This window comes from Etheostoma spectabile, chromosome 1 (genome assembly GCF_008692095.1).
Source record: "Etheostoma spectabile isolate EspeVRDwgs_2016 chromosome 1, UIUC_Espe_1.0, whole genome shotgun sequence".
Lineage (NCBI taxonomy): Eukaryota > Metazoa > Chordata > Actinopteri > Perciformes > Percidae > Etheostoma > Etheostoma spectabile.
This window is the reverse complement of record NC_045733.1, coordinates 2756685-2779169: the sequence shown is the minus strand read 5'-3', so window position 1 is coordinate 2779169 and position 22485 is coordinate 2756685. Positions and strand designations below refer to the sequence as shown.

General features: G+C 37.8%; 1 protein-coding gene across 1 annotated transcript; it reads right to left on the bottom strand.

The window, feature by feature from the left end:
* Positions 1–2257: 2257 nt before the first annotated feature.
* On the bottom strand, positions 2258–22221 carry rufy2 (RUN and FYVE domain containing 2). The gene is given in 20 exon segments (XM_032518893.1): positions 2258–2673; positions 4540–4620; positions 4837–4885; positions 5300–5394; positions 5543–5672; positions 6149–6268; positions 11085–11182; positions 11287–11361; positions 12826–12918; positions 13011–13127; positions 13326–13337; positions 13339–13428; positions 13646–13715; positions 14682–14747; positions 14859–14923; positions 16296–16419; positions 16870–16971; positions 17920–18037; positions 18758–18931; positions 21457–22221. Coding segments are annotated over 20 exon segments (2115 nt in total). The 5' UTR covers positions 21749–22221; the 3' UTR covers positions 2258–2529.
* Positions 22222–22485: the final 264 nt, after the last annotated feature.

The following is a 22485-nucleotide window of genomic DNA, read 5'->3' as shown; positions in this document are numbered from 1 at the left end:
AAATTTTATATTTAATTATTTCTTCCTCCCTGACTCTAGCATCACTTTTGAAGAGGTATTTGACTTAAGGTTGTGAATACATCTGAATTAAAAAAATATAATACTCAATTAATCCTCTGCTTATGAAGTGTGTGATGGAGAAACAAGTTAGTGACTTTCAGTGGAACACAGGAAAAAGACCCAACAGTGCAACAGGTGTAAATGTTCATAGAATAAATGTCAGTAATGTACATTAAAATGACAGTAAACATGTACAAAGAATTGTATTGTGATTTAATCAGAAACTGCTACACAGTCAAGGCAACACACTGTTGGCAATAGTTAAACTGGCAGGATTTAGTAAACTAAAGGTCAGCTGAGAAAAAAACTAAACTGTACACAGCTCATTTGTTAACCTTACTACATTAGGGAAGATCAAAATCATTTGTGATTTAATATAATTTCGCCACAGAGTAATTGACCCCAGAAGTTTAAATATCTTTTCTACTTTGCTCACGTTTATTAAACGGAGCACGGATTATGAATCTGTGCGTACAGTTTACAGCCTCCGTACCACAGTGGTTATCAACAGTATGTACACACAGTGGTATCAGCACTGTTCAAGTCCCATTGAAAGCTGGGAGATTTATAAGAGTGACACTGTACAAAAAGGGTTTAGGCCTGGGTGCAATTCAGAAATATGTGCCTATAGTGCTTAATGATATGATAAATTGGTGAGATTTTTTTTTTGTGAAACCATTAAAAACACTTAATGAAATGAACCCAGGCCTGTTTTATCTCTCTTCATGGGAGTGAATACTAATACCAGTTCTTAAAAAAATCACAGGTTGTAAACGTGTTTAGGTACAAAACCACAATGTGCAGTTGAACCCTTGACTAAAGACTACTTTACAGTCATCAGCGTTAGTTTAACACAAATACAAAAAGGGTTTAGAGTTTCAAACATTCCCTCTTAGGAATGGAGCAGCAGTACACGTAAGTGTGGACCTCCTAGATCGTCTCCACCTGCACAGATTACAACTCACTTCAAGTGAACAGGGAAAAGCTTTAATTAGTTCCCCGGACTTTTGTAAAATAAAAATGAATGTGCAAGAAACAAATCAAATATAAATACTCTGAAATTCATCTATATTACACGTAATATAGGATTGGCAAGTGTTGAAACGTACTTTGTGGCGATGGTGTCAATAGTGTGTAACACTCAAGTCCGTTCATTAAGTAGTCAGTGAAGTGGTCAGGTTGTAAGACAGCTGTCAGTGCTTCGTCAACTAAAGAGCCAGTTGGTCTGATTTCAATCTGTCGCCAGAGACCTGTTGCTCTTCTTGGTCCTTAAAGCAGCAGCCGCAGCATTAGTGTCTCAAACAAACATTGAAATGTGTCTTTCATCTAGACTGCTTGCTTGGCTAGTGTTGCTACTTTGAAATATTTTAGATTTTCTCCACAGAAACCCTCTCTAGAAATATAGGGCTCATTTGGCAACATGAGAAGCATAAGTAAGTCATATTCACTGCTTTTACACAGGCATAAACAGGGCCAACGTTGTTAAAAAACAACCGCAGCTTTCAGTTCCTTTGGAAGCCACAGTCCCGTGAGGAACTAGTCTAGTTTGTAGAAAGGGCAAAATACATTCCCATGTTGCTCCTTTGTAACAACTGCAATTAAAACAGTTCTGATCTTCTCACAGCACACTAAACAGAAATGTGTCCAGTTTATATTTCAGTTTGGTATCAAGTAAAGTTACACCGCCACGTTGTCCTAGTCTTTTGTGCCTGTGTAAATGTTTGTGTTAATGTCACCACCTCAAAAGAGGGTGCTTTGCAGTCTGACTTACAGGGCCACAATACTGTGTGAATAAATTATATAATCATCTGTTTGGCTATACACCTAATGTATACAGTTTGGTGTTTGATACATACATCATAATGATGCATTACACTGAAGGTAAGGATCTGCATTTAGCTGCAGCAGGGCTCATCACAGTCAGTGCAGTTTCACTTTCAGTTCATGGTAAAGTGGTTCCTCCTTTCATAGCAAAGCTCTGTCCTCAGACAGTTCTGTTTTACATGGCTGTCAAAGGGTCAATATCTGAATGTACTGTGAATGATTTAATCTGTATAACTGATGTATATTTAGGATAGATAATGATTGTTCATGATATTAAAGCGGACCAAAGATTCTCACTCCTTTGATTTTGATGTAAGACATGTCAACCTATGTTCAAGTGGGCAATTACCTCCTGATCACATGAGAGGTTTTAATGTGTACTGCAACTCATCTGCAAAGAAAGTAGTGACGTCAAACAAAGACGGGTTACAATGATGCAGAAGCCCCTCATTTTATCTATGAATGTCCATTTCAACCTGTAAATGAGGTCAAATGAAATGTTCTAAATGCTTTTGCACACAGTCCATTGCTAACAGCAAGCTGTGTGTTAAGAGAAGTTGGGAGATGGTTCTTACAGAGGACCGGAGGGTGCTGATTCGGATCTCTGATTGTTTGAAGCAGTCAAGACAGCAGCGTGGGGCTCCTTCACGTTGGATTGGAGGAGCATCGCTGGAGGAGGAGGGCGTGGCAGGTGTCACAGACTCGGACTGGTTTTGGTGAGGCGGGCAGAGGGAGCTCATTGTCAGAGCAGCTGTTACAGAAAATCTCCCCACAGTTCCTACAGTGGTGCTGAAGACACACACACACACACACACAAAGAGAACCACAATAACTATTCATTGTTGTGTTGGGCTTATGGGTGCATATGAGCTTTTAAGAGGACCAAATGTTTATGTTGAGTTTCTGCAAGTTGTCTCTTCAGTCATTATGGCGGTCAATGCTGACACTAACTATAAGTTATTTGGGGTTTTTCATAAAAAATGCTGTTTCTGCTGAAAAAAAAGGAATTCCTGCATGTGAGATGATTTTTATTTTTTTATTTAACCTTTATTTATCCAGGTAAACTGTTTGAGAACCAATTCTCATTTACAAACATGACCTGGCCAAGAGGCTACAGAAATAAATAGGAAAGGATGTGAGACGATGATGGAGTTTCTTATGTATATATTTGGTTTTTTCTGTCTTTATTGTTTCTTTTATATTCATGTTTAATATGTTTGTTATGTGTGTTTATGTATGCACATTTCGCCAAGGAAAATTCCACATAAGTGTACTTATTGTGGCAATAAAACCTTTTCTAAATCTGATGAATGGAATAGTGAATGGCAGCATTCAGAGTATTGTTACTGTTATTTTTGACATAGTTATCTATGACTTTTTTTAATCACTGTTTTTGACATACTATACTATGATGATTTTTGACATACTATCATTTGACATTTTTTTTATTTATTTATTTTTTAAATACTATGACTTTCACTTTTTTGTACATACAATACTGTGACTTTTTATCACTTATTTCGACATACTATGATTTTTTTCCCCCAATTTAGACTTTTTGATGGCTTTTTTCATCAGACTATGCTATGACGATTTCAACATTCGGTATCACAGTGGCTCAGTGGTTAACGCCGCTCCAAATAGCATCAGCAAGTAGAAACTGCAGACTTGGACCCAGGTATGATTCACAGTATGACTTTTTTTAAACAAACTATATTTTGACTTTCTTTCAACATACTGTACTATACAAAGATTTTTTTTTCGATATACTACACATTTTTTACATACCTATTATACAGTATATTATAATTTTATTTTTTTTATCACTTTTTCAGACATATTACACTATGACTTTTTAAATGGCTTTTTTGACATACTATACTATGACCTTTTTATCACTTATTTCGACATACTATACTATAACTTCATTAATTTTTTTTGATTTACTATAGTATAACTTTTTTTTTATTTTTAAGATTATTTTTTCCCCTTTGTTAGCTAGAGATAGTGGACAGACACTAACTGAGTGAGCTATAGGCCGCCCCTAGTATAACTTTTTGACATACTATACTATGACTTTTTTTATTACTTTTTTTTTATTTACTATATAGTATGACTTTTTTGATATACTATATCTTTTTCATGAATTTTTCCCACAAACTATACCATTACATTTTTTATTACTTTTTCAACATACCTATGACTTTTCTTCAAAAGTCTACTTTTATACTACTATGTAACTAATATCCCACTTTTGTTTAATACATTATTTTTCAACATTTGAATGAAATTCATATATATACTATACTATATACTATAGTATGGTATATAATATACTAATTCATACAAACTATTATCACTACTTTACCTTCTTCTTACGCAATTATGCCAGCAATCCATTTTAGCTTTTCAACATTTATAAGCATTTTCTGCAGGATTTGCATTTTCTAGATCAAATTGTCATAGAACTTGATAGTTATTTATGCAAAAGGGATGTGGATTACCAGCTTCCTCACCAACATAGAGTAGATTGTATATAAAGATATCAGGGGCTCTCAGGTGATTCCCAGTGCCATTTCTGTGTCTCGATTGGACGTGGGAGCACACACAATTGGAAAATCTCCATTTCCTATTTATGGTCATTTGTGCACTGACCTTTCGTCTTGAGATGGAGAACTCTTTCTCACACAGCTTGCAGTGGCTGGCTTCTTTGTCCTTCAACCAAACCTGACCCCCCTGCAACAACACAACACAGTAAATCTCTCTTTTAACCAAACTTTCCTTTATGTATGTTACAACACAGCTTACAACTCCAAATCAGCAGAACTAGACTTTTTTTCTAGTTTTTCCCTGATTTCTTGCTGCTCTTTTACGAATATCTTTTCTAAGTTACCATCTTAGTAATGGAGAGGGTTTGGATTTATTAAATTTTGTCCTGCTAATTTACTTCACCTGAAGAGCTTTGTTGGCTTCTTTGATGTCCTCAATCTTGAGTTTGGATCTGAAGAAATATATAATTTAAAAAACAGTAAACAATATTAGCAGGATTTGTTTTTCATTCAGGAAAGCTTGTTTGGCTTTCCAAAGAACTGTTAACTTGACTTCTTTGCAAGAATGTAAATTACATGGGATTTGTTGTAAATTAGCTAAAACCTGCAAAGCTCTGGTAAGGTCCTCTATGATCTAAAGAATTTAAGATGACATTTTTTTTAACCTGAAATTTTAATGATGAACAATAACTGAACTCGTATTAGAATACACATTTTTTTAAAAGGCTATTCTTTCCTCTAAAAGACACAACATAACATAAGATTTTAAAATCTTACTGAGGGCTTTACATTTGGGGTTAGAACATTTAACTATTTGTAAAAACAGCTTGATTATGAGGCAGGGATGTTACTTAAAGCATACATACTCGCTCAGTTTGGAGCCTAGTTCCTCAAGAGCTTGTTCTTGGTCTTCACAGATTGTCTTCAGCTGAATGTTTTCATCCTGGAGACGATGGAACTCCTGGGGAAACAAAACACACAAAACAACAGAGGACATACTGTACATCAGATCAAATTAGATCATATTCTGCTGAATCACACAAAGTTATGCATGTGTAATAAAACCTACAATACAATATCACATAAACATTTCTTTCTCTCCTATTTACCTTCTTTAGTCCATTGATCTGCAGTGCCTCTGTGCTGAGCTGAGCCACCGTGTCCCTCTCTCTGTCTAGATCATTTTGTAGCGTCTGCCTCCACTCCCTCTCTATCTTCAGGTCCATCTCCAGCTGCTGGCTACAGGAGCACCACAAACATGTATATATAACACCAATAACAAGAATAAAGATAACGAGACAGGGATAGGGATATAATGACTAGCACATTATATTAGGGCACACTGGTATGGTTTGTATAATGTTTGTTTTAATTGTGACCTAATGGTCCTAGGTTCATGAATTAGGGCTATGACAGTTCCAGTTCAAGGAAGAAAAGCTTTATCCCCCACAGCTGGCTTACTGTGCCACACTATTTATGGTGTGTTTACTATGTTGTGTCTCTCTCTGAGCACCATAGATTCTGTAGATTAAGTGTTCATGAACGTGTGTGCATGAGTCTAACTGTCACAAAAACTCTTGGTGAAAAGACATTGTCATTTCCCCATTGCGATATCTTAGAGACATACATTTTTAAGCATTGATAATTACAAACATTTCATGCAGTATGCTTGTTTTGGTATATAAATTGTTACATAAAAAAGGCGTTTTGCTTACAGTTGCTTTTCTCTGTGTTCGATCTGCCGCTGCAGGCTGTCGGCCTTGTTGGCAAAGTCCAACTTGAAGCGTCTGGTTCCCTCTTCGGCTGAGGTGCGGTGCCTCTCTGCCTCCTGTAATCTGCACCATTATAACCAGGGACACACTCAGGACCATGGAGAGAAAAAACTGGGGGGGGGGGGGGGGTATGGAGGAAGAGGGAGAAAATAAACGAGGAAGACGGGAAGGAGGATGAGCGTAAGGAGGGAGATTAGGGTCTGAGGTTTCTGGGTGAAACCATGAAGGAGGGATGGCAGATGATAACTGAAGAAAGTTGGGGTGAAGGATGACGTTGTAATTTTCTCTGTTACAGCCCCAGAGAGGTAACTCAGAAAGACTGCAACCAGGGATGCAGAGTCGTAATGAGGGGTACAGAACACAATACAAAAGGGGTCCAAATAACAATGCTTGATGAAACAATGAAAGAAGGCCTTGAAGCAACTAAATGAACTAAGTAAACGCATTTTCTTAATGCTCTCAGACAGTGTTCTTTTTCAGTGATACCTTATATATTCACAGCATTTGGAATCTAAAAAATATCCCAATTTTATTATTTTTCACCCGATATTTCATAGGAAAAGAACCTTTCTTAGCGTGTTTTCAGGTTTGGGATTTCGGTTTCAGGATTTTAATAGTTTGTATGTCTCAGACACTTGGACAATGACAAGAACAATCCCACAATAAGCTGACTCACAGCAACTGTTGATTTAGAGCATAGATTTAGAGTTGGATAACGCCTTAAAAGCACATGCTCCTATGTCTACATGCTAACAGCACTCTGAAGGTGGCCAAAAACTCAAACCACAACCAACACTTTCAAAACATCCAACTTTATTGGTCATGGTGGTAAAAGACAGTAGTTTTGAGTTTTAATAAGCTGTACTGAGTGTTTATTCATCTACAAATTGAGAGGAGTTACAGTACTATGAACACGGAGTTAGAATAGGTAGAATGATTACTTCCTGATCTATCACAAAAGTTAATAAATATGCCAAGACGAGACACAACAACACATTCATGTTCCCTTGAGAGAAACTCCAGAGGTTTACAACTGTGTATCTACAATAGTTTACACTTGGCTCAATTCAGTCTGCTCTGCAGAAACAAAGACCAAGAACTGAGCTGAAGGTCCCACTGAGCAGTATACATCTGCAAAGCTTGACTCAACCTTACAATTTCCAGTTTAGGTTAATCTATGCAGGAAGAAGACAGGCTGCGTTGGAAATCATTTCCTTTTCACGGCAGAGTGCACTTCATTTACCCTCTGCTATTTTAAATTGTGTGAAATACACTATCCTTTATATAGCGGCCTCAAAAAATCCAACAATGGAAGGAAAAAAAGTAGCATCCATGACATACAGACTACATTCTACTAACAATCCCACAATGCAATTTGTTACATTTTATAATGTCACCTGTCAGTGATGATGCAAAATGACAATGGTTCATTAGTGTCCAAAATCCTAATGTTCTTCTAACTATGGAGTAAACTAATGCATGTGTATTATGAAGAAAGGAATGATTTCAGAAACAGCGAGGGTCATCACAGCCGGTCAGAAGCAGGTCAGGAGGTGCAACTCATGCAGAGCAAACTGGCAATAAATTAAAAGCAGGAGGCTGCACATGCAAACTCCTGTCCAACTAAACATCTGTAGTGAACACTACTGACTAACTGTGATTAAAATGCAGGCAGCTGTAGACACAGCTGTCTATGTTGTATGTTAGTTGTCATGTTCCTGCTCATGCTTTAGCGCTCAACAGTTTCAGCTGCAATAAGGTAAAAAAGACAGCCAAGCACAGAAACACAAGTTCGTCAACAACTTCTGCAGAGCCAACGGAACTTATTAGAGGAGAGTTCAGAAACGCATTATTTTCCTTTATAGAGGGAACGGCATTCTAAATTTTTTGGGAGAGTGGTGGAAGTGTCTTTAGTGACCGAATGCTATCCAGAGAGCATGTAGTTTGTCACATCACTTTATTCTGCATCTTAACAGGAAGCAGAAATGCAGTGAATTAAAACATGTCAAAACATATGAAAGTGTCATACTGTATAAAGTGACAGCTAATTAGGACACCTCATTTTAATATGTTTGTCTTACTTTTGTAAATGCTGTGCAATTTGGTATTACCCCATTAACATATTAAGGGAGAACACCATCTTACATTCTTTGTGCAATTTTAGTTATTAATGGCAAAATTAATTAGATTAATCAAATATTACTAGAGTGTTGCCAGAAAAAAGTAGTTGTGATACGAACGGGAATGTCCACTATACTCATTCTAACTCGACGTGAACAACAATAACAACAACAACAACAACCACCACCACCACCACCCTATGATTACATCTCAGAGCCAACTGTCTTACTGCCAGTGTTACTGCATTTAAACTGACAACTGGGGACAGGGAGAATGTGTAGCATTTGTATGTGTGAGTGTGTACACGCCTGAGCATGTGAGTGAATAGATAAAGTAGTGTATGATTAATTCAAAGTATAACTGATGTAATATTCAGACAGTTCTTTGACCAGGACATTCAGAGGAAACCCGTTCAGCATAAATCCAGAAACGTTGTCAGAGGAAGATTTAACTAAACTACACGAAATGTGTTGCATTGGCCTCTATGAATTCCAGCCGGTGACAATGAGTAACTAAAGGACCAAACCATGAGTTCCAGTTCCAACTGATTCTCTGGCTGCTCTCCGGCCTTTAAACCATCTGAATATTGTGTGCAAAAAAACACAAGTTAAATCTGTTTTTTTATTCAGTCATAAGCAATTGTGTGTCTGCATGTGCGGGACATGTGCATGTTTGTCCTCAGAAGGAGATGTCCTTGACTAGCTTGTACTGGTGCTCTGTGTCTGTGCTGGCACACTTAACAAATGACATAGCAAGCGTTCTGGTCTGACTTAGCAGATCCTTATCACTGCACAGAGGCGCAGGGATAAAATCAAGAAAAAAAAAATGAAACGTGGGTTCAAGGGAGCAAAACGCATGGACGAATGATTGGATGGATGGTTAAAAGAGACAAACAGAAGGGAGGAAAGAAGGAGGGAATAAAGTAAGGAAGGAAGGAAGAAAGGATGTCAATACATCAGTATTCTAAGTGGCCCCGGTAACAATAAACACTTTAAGTGACTTTTAACATCCCGAGCACAGCAGCAAGAGTAAATAAAAGGCATTAAAACACAGACATCTAATTTCAGACGGCCACTGTCATCAGATTTCTTCAGTCTTGATATATTTACCTCCACAGTAAGCGTATGAGTAATGAAAAAAGGTGGGAAGGAGAAACACGGAAAGGTAATGTGGACAGATAGATGAATAGAACTAGATCAGACAAACAATGTAGTGTTTTAGGTGCAGTGTGCACAGAATTATACTATCAACATGAGCAATGTAGGCCTGCTGTCTCTTAGGTAGACACCATGTTAAATTCTAAGGGGGAGGCTTATTTCTAATTAGCCTTTAAATAATTGTAAACAGTGGTTCTGTCAGGACATTTTAAACTTTTGTTTCAACATTTCCACCTACAACAACACAGAACTTTCACTGACAATAACTGTGTCTTAGCCAGGATGCTGCCCATACACCTTTAGAGCAGCAAAAAAACATTGGATGGACCGTGTTGCCTAGTAGACTAATGAGGTGAGGAGGGATCTCAAGGCACCAATGAACTAGCAGGTCTCATGATGACTGATGGAATTAAGGAGCATTGTACAATGTGGTGCATTAGAGACCAAGAGGACGCATTCAATACATTATCAATTATCATTATTATTTATTGTTAATACATATTATTTGGAATTTTTTAGTAAAATGTATCAAATTGAATCTCTAGGTCAAGTAAAAGCTTTGTATCTCAAATTTAAGCAACTTTTATACGAAGAACAAAACTTGGATAACGCAAAATAAAACTTAAAACATGATTCTTGTTTGCCAAAATGTTTGACGTTCACTGGACAATAGCAATGTTCTATTTTGATTCAATTTATGACAGTGTATTTATGCTGACTAAATTTAACAGGCAAACACTTTTTAGTGTATTCATTTGCCATTTCATGAAAATGTTGGGGGCCGCTTTACTGAATTAAGACCACCTTCACTAACATAAAATGTTATTATTATTATTATTATTAATACACCTATAAAATAAAATCGTATGCATCTTCGGGGAAAAGAGAAAATGGAGTTACTTCACATAACAAAGACCATGTATTTGATGGTTGTTTAGACTGCCATCTAGTAACCAATTACATCACAAAAGTGGGACTCAGCTCAACCAATGACAAAGACTTATCAATCCCATCACATGTTGTAATGTCAGGTAAAACCCTGATCATATCACTTCCTTATATAAGGTTTTGTACTGAGGAACATTTTGTGTTTGCAGGACACACAGAAGAGAAATAAGCCAGTTTGGAGGAGACGAGGATTACAACCTCCTAAACAATTGCCTGCAAGAAATCCTGAAACAGTGATGAGGAAGCAGACTCAATTTTCCCAAGTTTTCCCCCAGTTTGCTTCCACGTAGCTTCAAACAACACAATACAGAACTATTAATAACTATGCTATGAGCGTTTTAGTAATCAATAAAAACGTCTAGAAAAAACACGTTTGGCAACTGTGGACTGGGAACTTGTTTGTTTGTGATTCTTTATTTTATTTTAGTTCAATGTTAAGCGTCAAAGCTGTTTAAAAGGGTCTCAGGGACGTCAAACTTACTTTGCTAAAGTGGGATTATGGATGTTTTGGTAAAGCAAAGAAAGACTGCAGTTCAAAGGTTTAAACAGAACAGCAGAGAAGACTGAAAGAGGGACTGAGGCAACACATGGGGCAACGGGATTTTCCTGTTTTGATTAGGGCGTGCTATTCCTTTACGTGCAGCGTATCTTACCTTTGCTCCAGCTGCTTCATGGTGGCAGTGATCTGATTGGTCTTCTCCTCCAGACGAGTTATAACATCGTTCTTCTTCTTCATCTCCTCATCAGATGACTAACAAATGAGAAGGAATCATAAGTAATAGTAAAAATTACAGTATGTGTGCTGTGTATGATTAAAGAACAAGCACAACCAGGTGAGGAAGTGCGTGTTTGTACCTGCATCTTCTGGTACATCTCTACATTGATAACTTTGACTTCATCCAGTTGATGTCTCAGTCCGATCAGTGTGTCCTGTTGATGAAAAACAAATCCTGTCTTGACTGTCCAGGTCACGCTGTTATATGACTGTTTCTAGTTTCCTACAGCAGTTTCACTGTAATGTAGCATGCTCTTCTTTTATTATTCATCCATTTTTTTTATGTGTGTGTATCTATTCATCTTCTCAAAGGATTTATTCATTAGGGGTCTGTACAAAATTAAACTCAGGACTATATACATACATACATACATAGTAAAAAAAAAAAAAAAAAGATTTTTGGAGCTTAGTCATATTCCGGGGTGGGGGGGGGAATCGATACAGCATAGTATTGCAATATTTTCCGTGGCAATACCATATCGATACACAGAGGCCAAGTATGTGTTGGTCAGTTTGTCTGCTTGACATTCCCATTTTGCAGCAATAAAATTGAAGTGAGACGAACAAACAGATAAATGTATCTTTTTAGACAGATGTTGACAAAGTTTCCTTTTGGGGACATAATTTGAAATTGGGAAAAATTTGATGTTGGAAAAAAAGGTAATACATCGCAATATATAGCAGAATATTGCAATATATTTAAAATCGCAATAGTATCATATCGTGACATAAATATGTGATGACGATATTGTATCGGGAAGCCTCTAGTGGTTCCCACCCCTATCATATTCATGTGTAAATATATTTAGGGCAAACTGTATGTCACAATGCCTGACAAATATTCCCATGTCAAATGGCCCCATGGTCTTGTTGCAACAATGATGGTGCTGACCATACTCTCCAGTCTGACAGCAGATTCACCTCATGTTGTTTTTAATGATCCCAGCTGCCTCCTTACAAAGGTGTGGTGATGATGCTGCTGCCATGGCAGCTACTATATGTCGCAGCTTGGTTACAAATGTCCGCTAGTGGTGTACATGGAGCAGAGTTCACATGTTGATGGTGAAAGGCCCGACGCTGACAGGGCTGCCAGAGAGAAACGGGCACAGGAGCTGGCAAGATGTTACTGCTCCATGTGAGCAATTACAGGCTGGTGCTAGATTTTTTGTTGGTGTCTCCAAAGGCTTGTTATCATGTGCTCTCTCTTTTTGTGATAAAATTCCATCTGAAGAGCAACCACGTCATTCTTTGGATCCTTGTTTTACTATTTGAGTCTGAATATATATCTCAAATATTACTGATTGAACTTTTTCAAATCAATTTCCAGTGTTTGCATTGATTAAATCTCAACATTGACAAATCCCCTTATATGCAAATCAAACGTTAACCCATGTCTCTTTGTACATTGTTTAATCCTCATGTCTTGTAATTTTTTTTTTGTTTATTTGCATTTGTGTATTCATTGTAAGTCATTCTGAATAATATTGAATACAATTAAATGTCTTTTACTCTGTGTACATTTTTTTCTACTTTCGGCTCGAGATATTTTGTAAATGAATCAGTGTGCAAAAAGGAAGACAGAGTGAAGTGATACACAGAAAAGGAAAATGTATGCTTACCTGTTTTTCATGAATATCTTTTTCCAGAAGTTTCATGGCCATCTCCATTTCCTGTTTCATCGACACCTGGACTAACAGCTCAGTTTCCACATCCTGAACATTAACCACATACATGTATATAATTTGTTACTATGCTGTTAGCTTGTATATATTTAACAGACACACACACGCAGTCAGAGTCTGACCTGTCTGAGTTGACACTCTTCCTTCAGTTGCCTTTGGGCCTCGCTGTACATCTCGTCCAAACCCTGACGTGACTGTTTGTATGTATCTCTCTCCACTGACGCATCGCCTTGGGTTACCTAAATAAATAACATCAATGGGATGAACATGTCAGTCATACCATGCAACAATTTGGAGTCAGAATTGGTAATAATTGTTGGAACATTTAGGGCTAGAACTACAGTTTGGCTTTGGCTGCAGCGAAAATCAAATCAAGTATATCCTTGCGTTTAATTACAGCAATGTATTTTGGGGTTTGGTCATGTGTGACTGTGTACCTCTAAATGTTGTTTGTGTCTTCATCAGAATAAGGCTGTTTTCACTCCTCAGCTGCTGATTTTCTTCCTGTAGTTTGATGATGTTGTTCTTGGCTATGGCTAACTGCACACATACAAACGTGGACATGTAAGACATAGAATGATTCAGTTGGTCGTCGAAACCTATTAGGCTAAATTATCATATCAGATTCTAAGATTACTTAACATGTAACAGAAAAAGCCGATAGATCCAGTCATGATGCAGAGACCTGCAGGCTAAAGTGCTGACTTTCACCTTTAGCTTAAATCTAATACACAGATATTTTGATTGTGGGTCTCACCTCTTCTATGAGTTTAGAGTTGGACTTTTCTAGAGAGTCCACTCTGCCCTGAAGACCATGAACTGTGGAGCTAGACATACAAACAGACACACAAACATAAAGTATAATCAACTTCTGTTCATTTTTAATTATCACTGATTTCATTGTGCCAACATCAGAATGGGATTGTAGTAGTTGTGTTACAATTCAGAACTGAGGTGGTGTGGCTGGGTTAGCTCAGCTGGTAGAGCAGGCTCACATATATAGAGATCTACTCCTCAACGCAGTGGCCACAGGTTTGACTCTGACCTGCGGCCCTTTGCTGCATGTCATTCCCCCCTCTCTCTTTCCTTTCATGTCTTCATCTATCCAATGGAAAATAAAGGCCTAAAATGCCCCAAAAATACTCTTTAAAAAAAAAATAAAACTGACGTGGTAAAGTGTGTAACTTAAACAGAGGTTTTCCTTATTTTGATTAGATACGGCGCAATAGAGAACTGTGACCTGTGAGAGTTGTCAGCATGTTTATTAGGTTTAACGGCATTCACAGGTTTTGAGGACTGAAGTGTCTCATCAAAGACTGACAGACTTGACTTTGACCTTTATTAGCCCTATAATTAGCTCTTTCACAGCAGCAAAATTTGAAAAAAGTCACAAAACCTATCATTCCATTTAAGACAGCAGATGAATCCATCTTAATTTAGATGAGATACTGGGTTTGTAGGAAAAAGAAAAAACAAAAGAGGAAGTGTGACTGACAGTTTGTGCTTTAATGAGTCTGTCTGTAGGAACAGATGGACAGAGTTGCACTTCTGAAACTGACTGAATACTGGATCTATTTTAACGTGTAATCTGTCTTCTGCCTTTGATTCATGTATTATAACAATGGTCAAACATCAGACAATCAACAGATGTAAATCAAAATATGAAAAACCAGGTAGAATGACTGCCTGTCAATCAGTACACAGAATTTCCTTGAACGTCCAGGAATTTGGTGGAATACGCTGCAGACACTTAACAATAAAACACAAATTCTTTTTTCTTGTATTTGTCTTACTTGAGTTGTCGGTTCAGTTCCTCTACGTAGTTCTTCTGATCCAAGATGGATGCTATCTGGCTATTCCTGTTGTACCAGAAACAGATAAGAAACAGAGCTCTGCATCACATTTGGGGGGGCGGGGGGCTAAGGGACCCATTATATTAAATTCAGTGGAGAGACAATAAAAGATCATACCTTTCTTCACTCCTGTAATCATCAATGTCATTCTTCAAGTACATGGAGAAGTCGATCACCCCAACCTCAAATAAGACAATAAATAAACTAGTATCACTCAAAAGGAAGCACATTGCAGTTAATATCAATGCATTTACTAATAGCAGAGCTGGAACATAGGCCAAGTAGTTTAAATTCTTAGTCAATCGACAGAAAAATAAATAATTAGCAACTGTTTTTAATAAAAATAGTTTAAACAAAAAATGTATTTAAGTTAATTTAAGTTAAGGTATTGAAAACAATTATATAATTGTAAACTGATATCTTTGGGTTTTGGGCTCTGGGAAGTTGCGCTTGGTGATTGTTTCAATATTTGTCTAGTGATTGAAAAAAGTAATTGCCTAATTATTGATTAATCAATAATAAAAAAATTGTTAGTTGCAGCCTTTGGAAGTAGGAACCAAATATGTTTTAATCTTGAATTAATTGTATCATCTTGGCTTCAGGAATGGAATCAGACCTCATTTACACTTGCCATTAAACGTACAATCTGTGTGTGGTACTCTGTCACTTTGGGATCAGAAACCACACAGGATCTAAAACAATAACTAACCATTCCAGATCACTTCATGTTACAAGTATCTCAGCAAAGTTCAGTCAGGTGTGGTGAACACAGTCTGAACAGGGTGTATCCATTAGTGAGAAAAGGTGTTTGCACTCAGGACAAAGTCACAACTCGCGGAGTGGAAACATGACACCACAGTGTCTGCTCTCCATCTGCCTGATAACAAGATAACATGACAAAACATTTCTTGTTTGCATATCTGCTTTCCAAAACAAGAGTCACTGAAGATAAACTGGTTCACGTCAATGAACTAGTATACACAGGTTGTCGAGTAACGTTATTTTTGTTGACATAAGACAAGCATTTATTTTCTACTTATTATGCTGCAAGCAGAAAATTGGATCCAATTTTAGAGAGAACAGAAAGGAGAGTAGACCGTATACCATCTGTACACCGGCTGAAGCAGGTCATCAGATGTTTTCATACCCACACTAAGAAATATTAAGCTCTTTAAACACAGATATTCCACAATAATGCTGTAAACAAGATCCGCCGTTATGCCGTCTTTTCTATTTTAACACTGACCCAAAGAACGGCAGCATAATGCCACCCAATTGTGTGCAATTCCGGATGCAAAAGAGGAATATCCTGTAACACAATAGTGTGTGTGTGTGTGTGTGTGTGTGTGTGTGTAGTCCCACGATGCCGGCTGTCCCTGTTACACAGACGTTGACTCAGCTCTACCTTAGCTGCCAACCTAACAGCGGAACAACTCTGTCCCCCCATTGTGTGTTCGTACCTTTTATACAACACAGCGAGGCGGAATAACTGTGCAAAAAATCCTGCCTCAACAGGCTGTGTGAAAGGGGCTACTATCGCAGAGCAGTGGTTACCTGAGAGTCCAGGTCCTCCCCTTTGACACACAGGTTAGCATCGATGACGTTCAGGCCCACCAGCAGGCCCACTATCACGGCTCCCTCCTCCTCCAGCATCAGGGCTGAATTCTCATAGAAATCACTGTGGAAGAAGATACAATAGAATCTCAAAACACTTAAGGGAGATCTGTTAAAAGCAAAAAGGGAGGAGCTTTATTTTAAAATTTTATCTACGTAGTGTTAATACTGTGGATGTGAAGTATCCTGGTGTAAGTACAAGGCAAGCTGTAATTTTTTATTCAAATTATTTTCAGGGAATAAAGCAATGTTAACTGCTGGATTTGTGCACAGGAATCTCATTAATTGCGGAATATATTTTAATAATTTAATATTATTTGATTAGTATTATAAATCCATTAAAAAACAAATGTAACCAAACCTATTTTGTTGTTATCTGAAACATGTTTTGTTAATAATAAATATCCAGAAAATTGCCCTAAATCAAGAATAGTTAGGATTTAATGTTTGTAGTTATATAAGTTTTTTAAATTAAATGTACCTGTTGCTATACAGTATGTACATATGTGTGTACCTGAGCAGGTCTTTTCTGGTGATGAGGAGTCTTAGGTAGTCGGCCAGCCGTTTCTGCATGAGGGCCAGACGCAACCAAGCTCTGGCCCTGCCTAATGGAGTCCTGGAAAAACACACACCACACACCACATACACACACCACTTAGAATATAGTTTTGAAGATCTAAGGCTAGTGGTGCTGGACATTGTTATATTGATCTTTGGCTTTGTCTTGTTTTATTGTTTGGATCTAATTAGGTTCTTCTATGTGATGTGTTTATTGCAGTTTACATTTAACATGGGCTCATCTAATTAACTGTTTCCTCTTTTCAAGACTTCAATCTGACTAGACAACCATGTTTCATTTTGCGTCTGTGTCATCTCACTGACTAAAACTGCGTTTTTAATGCGTAACATTATTCTAGAGAAAAAAGGTTTGCACTGTCTTAGATGGTGTTGCAAAAAACGCTCTTCTGCCACATCTCCATTAGTCTGACTCAGCACCCCCAAAGGAAACACAAAAACAACAACTGTTCCCCATTTTGCTGGATCCGACGAGACCTAAATATGACTTGATTTTAGGCAAGAAGCTCTGGTATGTAGTGACTGATAAGTGAATAGCAAAGTAAAGCATAACATGGAAATCATGAGCATGAATGAGAAAACCAAAAATGCTGATTGCACAATAAGCCAGGCACTGGCAGCAAATATACTACTGCACCATTGCTGATCTATTGCCAAAAACTACAGTATAATGACTACTTCAATTTCTCATTTTAACAGTGAGTCTGACTTAATTTGGAAAATGAGTCTATACTGGCTCTAGCAGTTAAAAATAGACAAAAGAATAATAAAGACATAGTGGAAAAGGGAAAAATGAGGCAGCAAGGAGAGGAAAGGTGAAGTAAAAGTAAATCACACTCAGGTATTTCCCAGCTCTGGCACATGTCACATGCTATTGTTCCTGGTATACGCAATGTGTGTTGTTGTGTTGTGGCTCATGTTCCTCTATCATGATGTTAGGTTAAGTTGTGCGTGAGCACAGGTGTGCATACATAAATGTACTCCTTACTTAAGTCCAGGCAGGTCTCGTACAGAGGCGGAGATCTCTGCTGCTTCAGGACACAGTTTCTCCACCAGCTCCAGAGGACCCCACAGAGACTTGTTAAAGCCCAGAAAAGACTTCTTCACTGTACACAAGATAGAAAGAGACTATAAAAGTAGAACCCAACCGATATATTGGCGGGCCGATATTATCGGCCGATATTAGGCATTTCCCAGACTATCGTTATCGGAATTTATAATGGCCGATATTCATTCTAAGTATTCGTTCATCAGAATTATTTATAATGACAAATAAATGATTCTGACAAATGAATATTTAAAAAATAAAATAAAAACGGATGGTCAACCATGTTATTAGTGAAGGCGTTGCATAGTTTGTCCACCAGAGAGCACTCTGCAACATCCCTGTTGGCAACACTGATTATTATTTTTTTGTTATTGTGTTTTTGTTCAAAAGGACTTTAAGTTTCATATCTTAAATTTGTATTTTTATACATTTTATTTATCAGAACTTTAATATATTTGATGTTCCTCTGTTCTTTTGTTATATTCTTTTAGTGAGAACTCATAAATAACTACAAATAACCAATGTTAAGGATATCCGTTTATGTTTTGTTACGCGTTTCTGGATTATTATTTTTTAAATACTGTATATATAAGCCAATATATCGGAATATCGGATTTTTAAATAACCAAATATTTGTATCGGTATCTGCCTAAAAAATTCTTTATCGGTTGGGCTCTAAATGAAACATTATGAAAATCTAAGAAAGACATATTGTATGAGGAAGACAAACATAAACACTATTGTGCAGCAGCTTCGCAAGTTGGGAGGTTCCTCTTACCTCTGAGGCCATGTTTAAGGCAGTGCTCCATGACAACAAAGAACTGCTGAAGGGGTGGGTAGTCAGAGTCCAGAGTTCGTCCGAAGCTCAGAGCTGACTCGATCAGCCCTTTAATACTCAGCTTGGCCATGTTCAGCAGGTTGGCTCGCTCCATGGCCATGGGGTCTCGCACAGCTACAGGACAAAAGCCACACACAAAACTTAATAAAAGATGAGATTTATTGAAATCGGGACATTTCATCTGAAGAAAGGGAAGAATATAAGATGAGATTTATTTTGTGAATATTTAGTTAACAAACCTTTTTTAGGGTTACTGAAATAAGTCACATATTTTCATTAATTGTAGCTTCATAGTTTATTATGTTACTTGAGTTAACAAGGGAGTTATCTAACAGGTTGTACCCTGCCTGTAGTTTAGTAACAGTTAGGTTGGCGGTGGGATATGATGAGATGATGAAGCATGTTTTGTTATGAGTCTTGAGTTGTCCTACGCTTGGAGAGTGTCATTAAACAGTGGACCAAGTTACACAATCAAAGCTGTCTCCATGCTCTTTCTATCCATGCCCCAAAAGTACTTGCATGTAATAACAAGTTATTAGTTAACGCTAAGAATAACTAGCGTTACACTTAACATAAAATATGCTTAAAACACTCCCATCAGGATTTAAAGGATGGTCACACAATGTCTAATTTATACTTTTTTTATTATACAGAAAAGTTGCCTGAAATTGATGTTGACTTGATGACATTATTATTTAAATTAGTGATGTGTAATAACTTGGTCATCATAAGAATACTCCATCTATCCATCCATCCATCCATCCATCTCTGCCCGCTTATCCGATGTCAAGTTTTAGTTTAATGTGGGTACAGTGGGTTAATTTGTAGAGTGTAAAACAATTTTGATTCAAACAGAATGCTCATTTGTATTTCAGTATCAGGTTAGTGCAGCCACACAAACCCTCAGATAAAAAGCATTTTAAAAAACAAGTGGAAGAAGAGTCCAACCTAACAGGTCAGAATTTATATATGCAAACAAAGTATAACCACTCTTTCAAACTTGAAAAATAGGCTATTATTTAGGTTATAACTGTTTTTATATATACACAAAAATACATAGTTTTAAACATTTCCATTATAGACAAACTCCAAAACCTGAGACTATAACCTCCCACGGAGCAATGCTTTTAAATGCCCTACACATGGACCTCTGGGTTAATGTGTAGCCAAACACCAGAGCAGGACAGAATAATGTCAGGTGAAAAAGTGCACAAATGTTGCTTAGCAATGTAAAAGAGCTTCAATTGCCCCAGTAGGTTGGCCCAGAGGCAGAGACGCTGACAAATCAACAGATGATTTCTTGGGAGCAGCGAAACTTGTGCCCTTAAGCTGTGAGCCCTGAGGATACTGAGGAAAAAACAATAACCCTTAGACTGCCTGTCTCACCATGTGACTTCTACTAAAGTGCATCAATGATATTAAAAAAACTACACTAACATGTCTGGATGTTTTGGGGGTGATTTAAGTTTTAATGCAATTATAGAGATTTAAAATTGTCCTTAAAAGGTCATATTCCAACATAAATGTCAAGTGTTCGGTTAAAAAAAAAGAAAATCAATCAGGAAGTCCTGTTGCACAGAATGCCTTAAAAGACATCTTTTAGTTGCTTCAAATTATTTTTATACATAATTCAAATACACATCTGTATGGACACTTGAAATGTGTTAGAAACTAAATATAGTTGTGAGTGTGTGGGGACTTCTACTGACAGAAACACTGGCTGATGAGCACACTGACAGAGAAAAAAGAAAGAAAATGTGCTCGACAAATGCGCTCCACAGATAATAAGGCAGCAAATATTATGAACTGATTTAATAGTATAATTCACTTGTCAAGCAAAAATGGTTCCAGCTTCCTAAATGTGATTATTTGCGGCATTTCTGTGTTTTATATATATATATACATATATATACACATATATATATATATATATATATATAATATATATATATATAAATAAATAATCGCTTGGGTTTTGGACAGTGAGTCAGACCAAAAAAGATATTTATATCTATTACTGGAAAATTGTGATCGGAATTTTACAGACAAATAAATTGGTTAAACAAGAAAATAATAATTTTCTACAAAGTTAAAGACCTTGTAGTACTGTCAAGGTATCAGAAATATATAGTCACATAATCAACAAACAGTGCATGCTCTAAGCATGGCAATAACCCCCCAAGGAAAAAAAAAAAGACAGAACATTTTTTCCATTTGCACCAGAGCAGCATGTGATGCTTTGAGCAGTTCAGTTGTGCAGAGCTACAGTACCACTGCTAACTAACGAATGAGGATGTACCATCAAAGCATGAAAGAAGTACTGATCTATGAAACATTAATTGGCCACACACAGTGTGTGATTATGAGGTAATGTAAGATATGAATGTGGTTTGTCACACTGGTACATCTGCACACCAGGTGGAACTATTAACTGTGCTCCATTAGCAGCTGACTGAATGATTGATTGTTCCTGAAGACATGAGGACTGTTTTGTGTAAATAGACTGATAAGCACAGTTAGGTTAGGTCACATCTCCTAATGTGTCCTTAAAACTCAGTTACTGAGTGTCTTCAGACTGTTATTATAACCAGACACTCCCTTCATAAGCCTCACGACCCCTAATGCTGAGAATACTCTACCTTGCACTGTCCAGTCCCCGGGCAGAGACGTCCTGTGCTCCGACACTTTGGGCAGGACGTGAATGCTTCCTGAAATGGTCTCGGATGCTTTCCTGGCCAGCGCGAAGATAGGAGCCTGCCATCGCCCGTCTCCTCCACCACCGGCTCCTCCTCTCATCGTGCTGCTACTGTTAGCTTTATCCCCAACACCAGATTTCTCCTCCTGCAGCCTTAAAATCCCAAACACCTGAACTTTCTCTTTGCTGCTGTCAGCTTCAGACAGAGTCAGGTCGTGCTCTGCGGGCGATGTCATGTTCACGTACCTCTGAAATTATTTTAGCTGGTGCTGCTCGGCACTAAAACAGCCAAATTCATACGGTTTGCTAACCGTTAGCAAACTGGCTCTGATGTACAATTCACTCGGCGACCATTATGACAACCGTAGCATAAAAATACATGTGATACCAGCGGCCAAATCAATGACAAGTCTGGCTAGAATTAACAATCAACCGTCGTAACGTTACCGCCGGACTGTAAACTGTAGGCGTCGGTCTACATGGTGAACGATGGCAACGACGGCGACAGCGCGGACAGCTGCTGCTTGGGATACAAGTCTATTCCGTACATCGTGGTGTTGTAGATTTTTGTTTACAGCCAGCAGACCTAACCGACAGTTGGCTTCTGATAGTCCCGCTGCACCCTCCGGAGGGGCGGTGTCAACAGGCTCACAAGACACACAAAAGGCTACGTAATGATTTCAGTTGCTGCTTGCGTTGTAGACGTGGCGCTCCCTGCTGCTGGAAGGGAGAACTGCATGGCTGCGGTTACAGCATGGTTGGAAGCCTACTGTGTTTCGGGGACAGAGGGACTTGGGGACAATTCAATTGGGCCCAGACAGTTTGAGATATGTGAATAACGAGAAAGTCCAACGTTGAATAGCTGTAGCTCCCACTAAGGTCGGTCAGTTATTTCGACAGTTATAGTTATGCTACTTGACCCTATAGAGCCTATGAAACATATGATGAATGTATATAATATAATTCGTTGTTA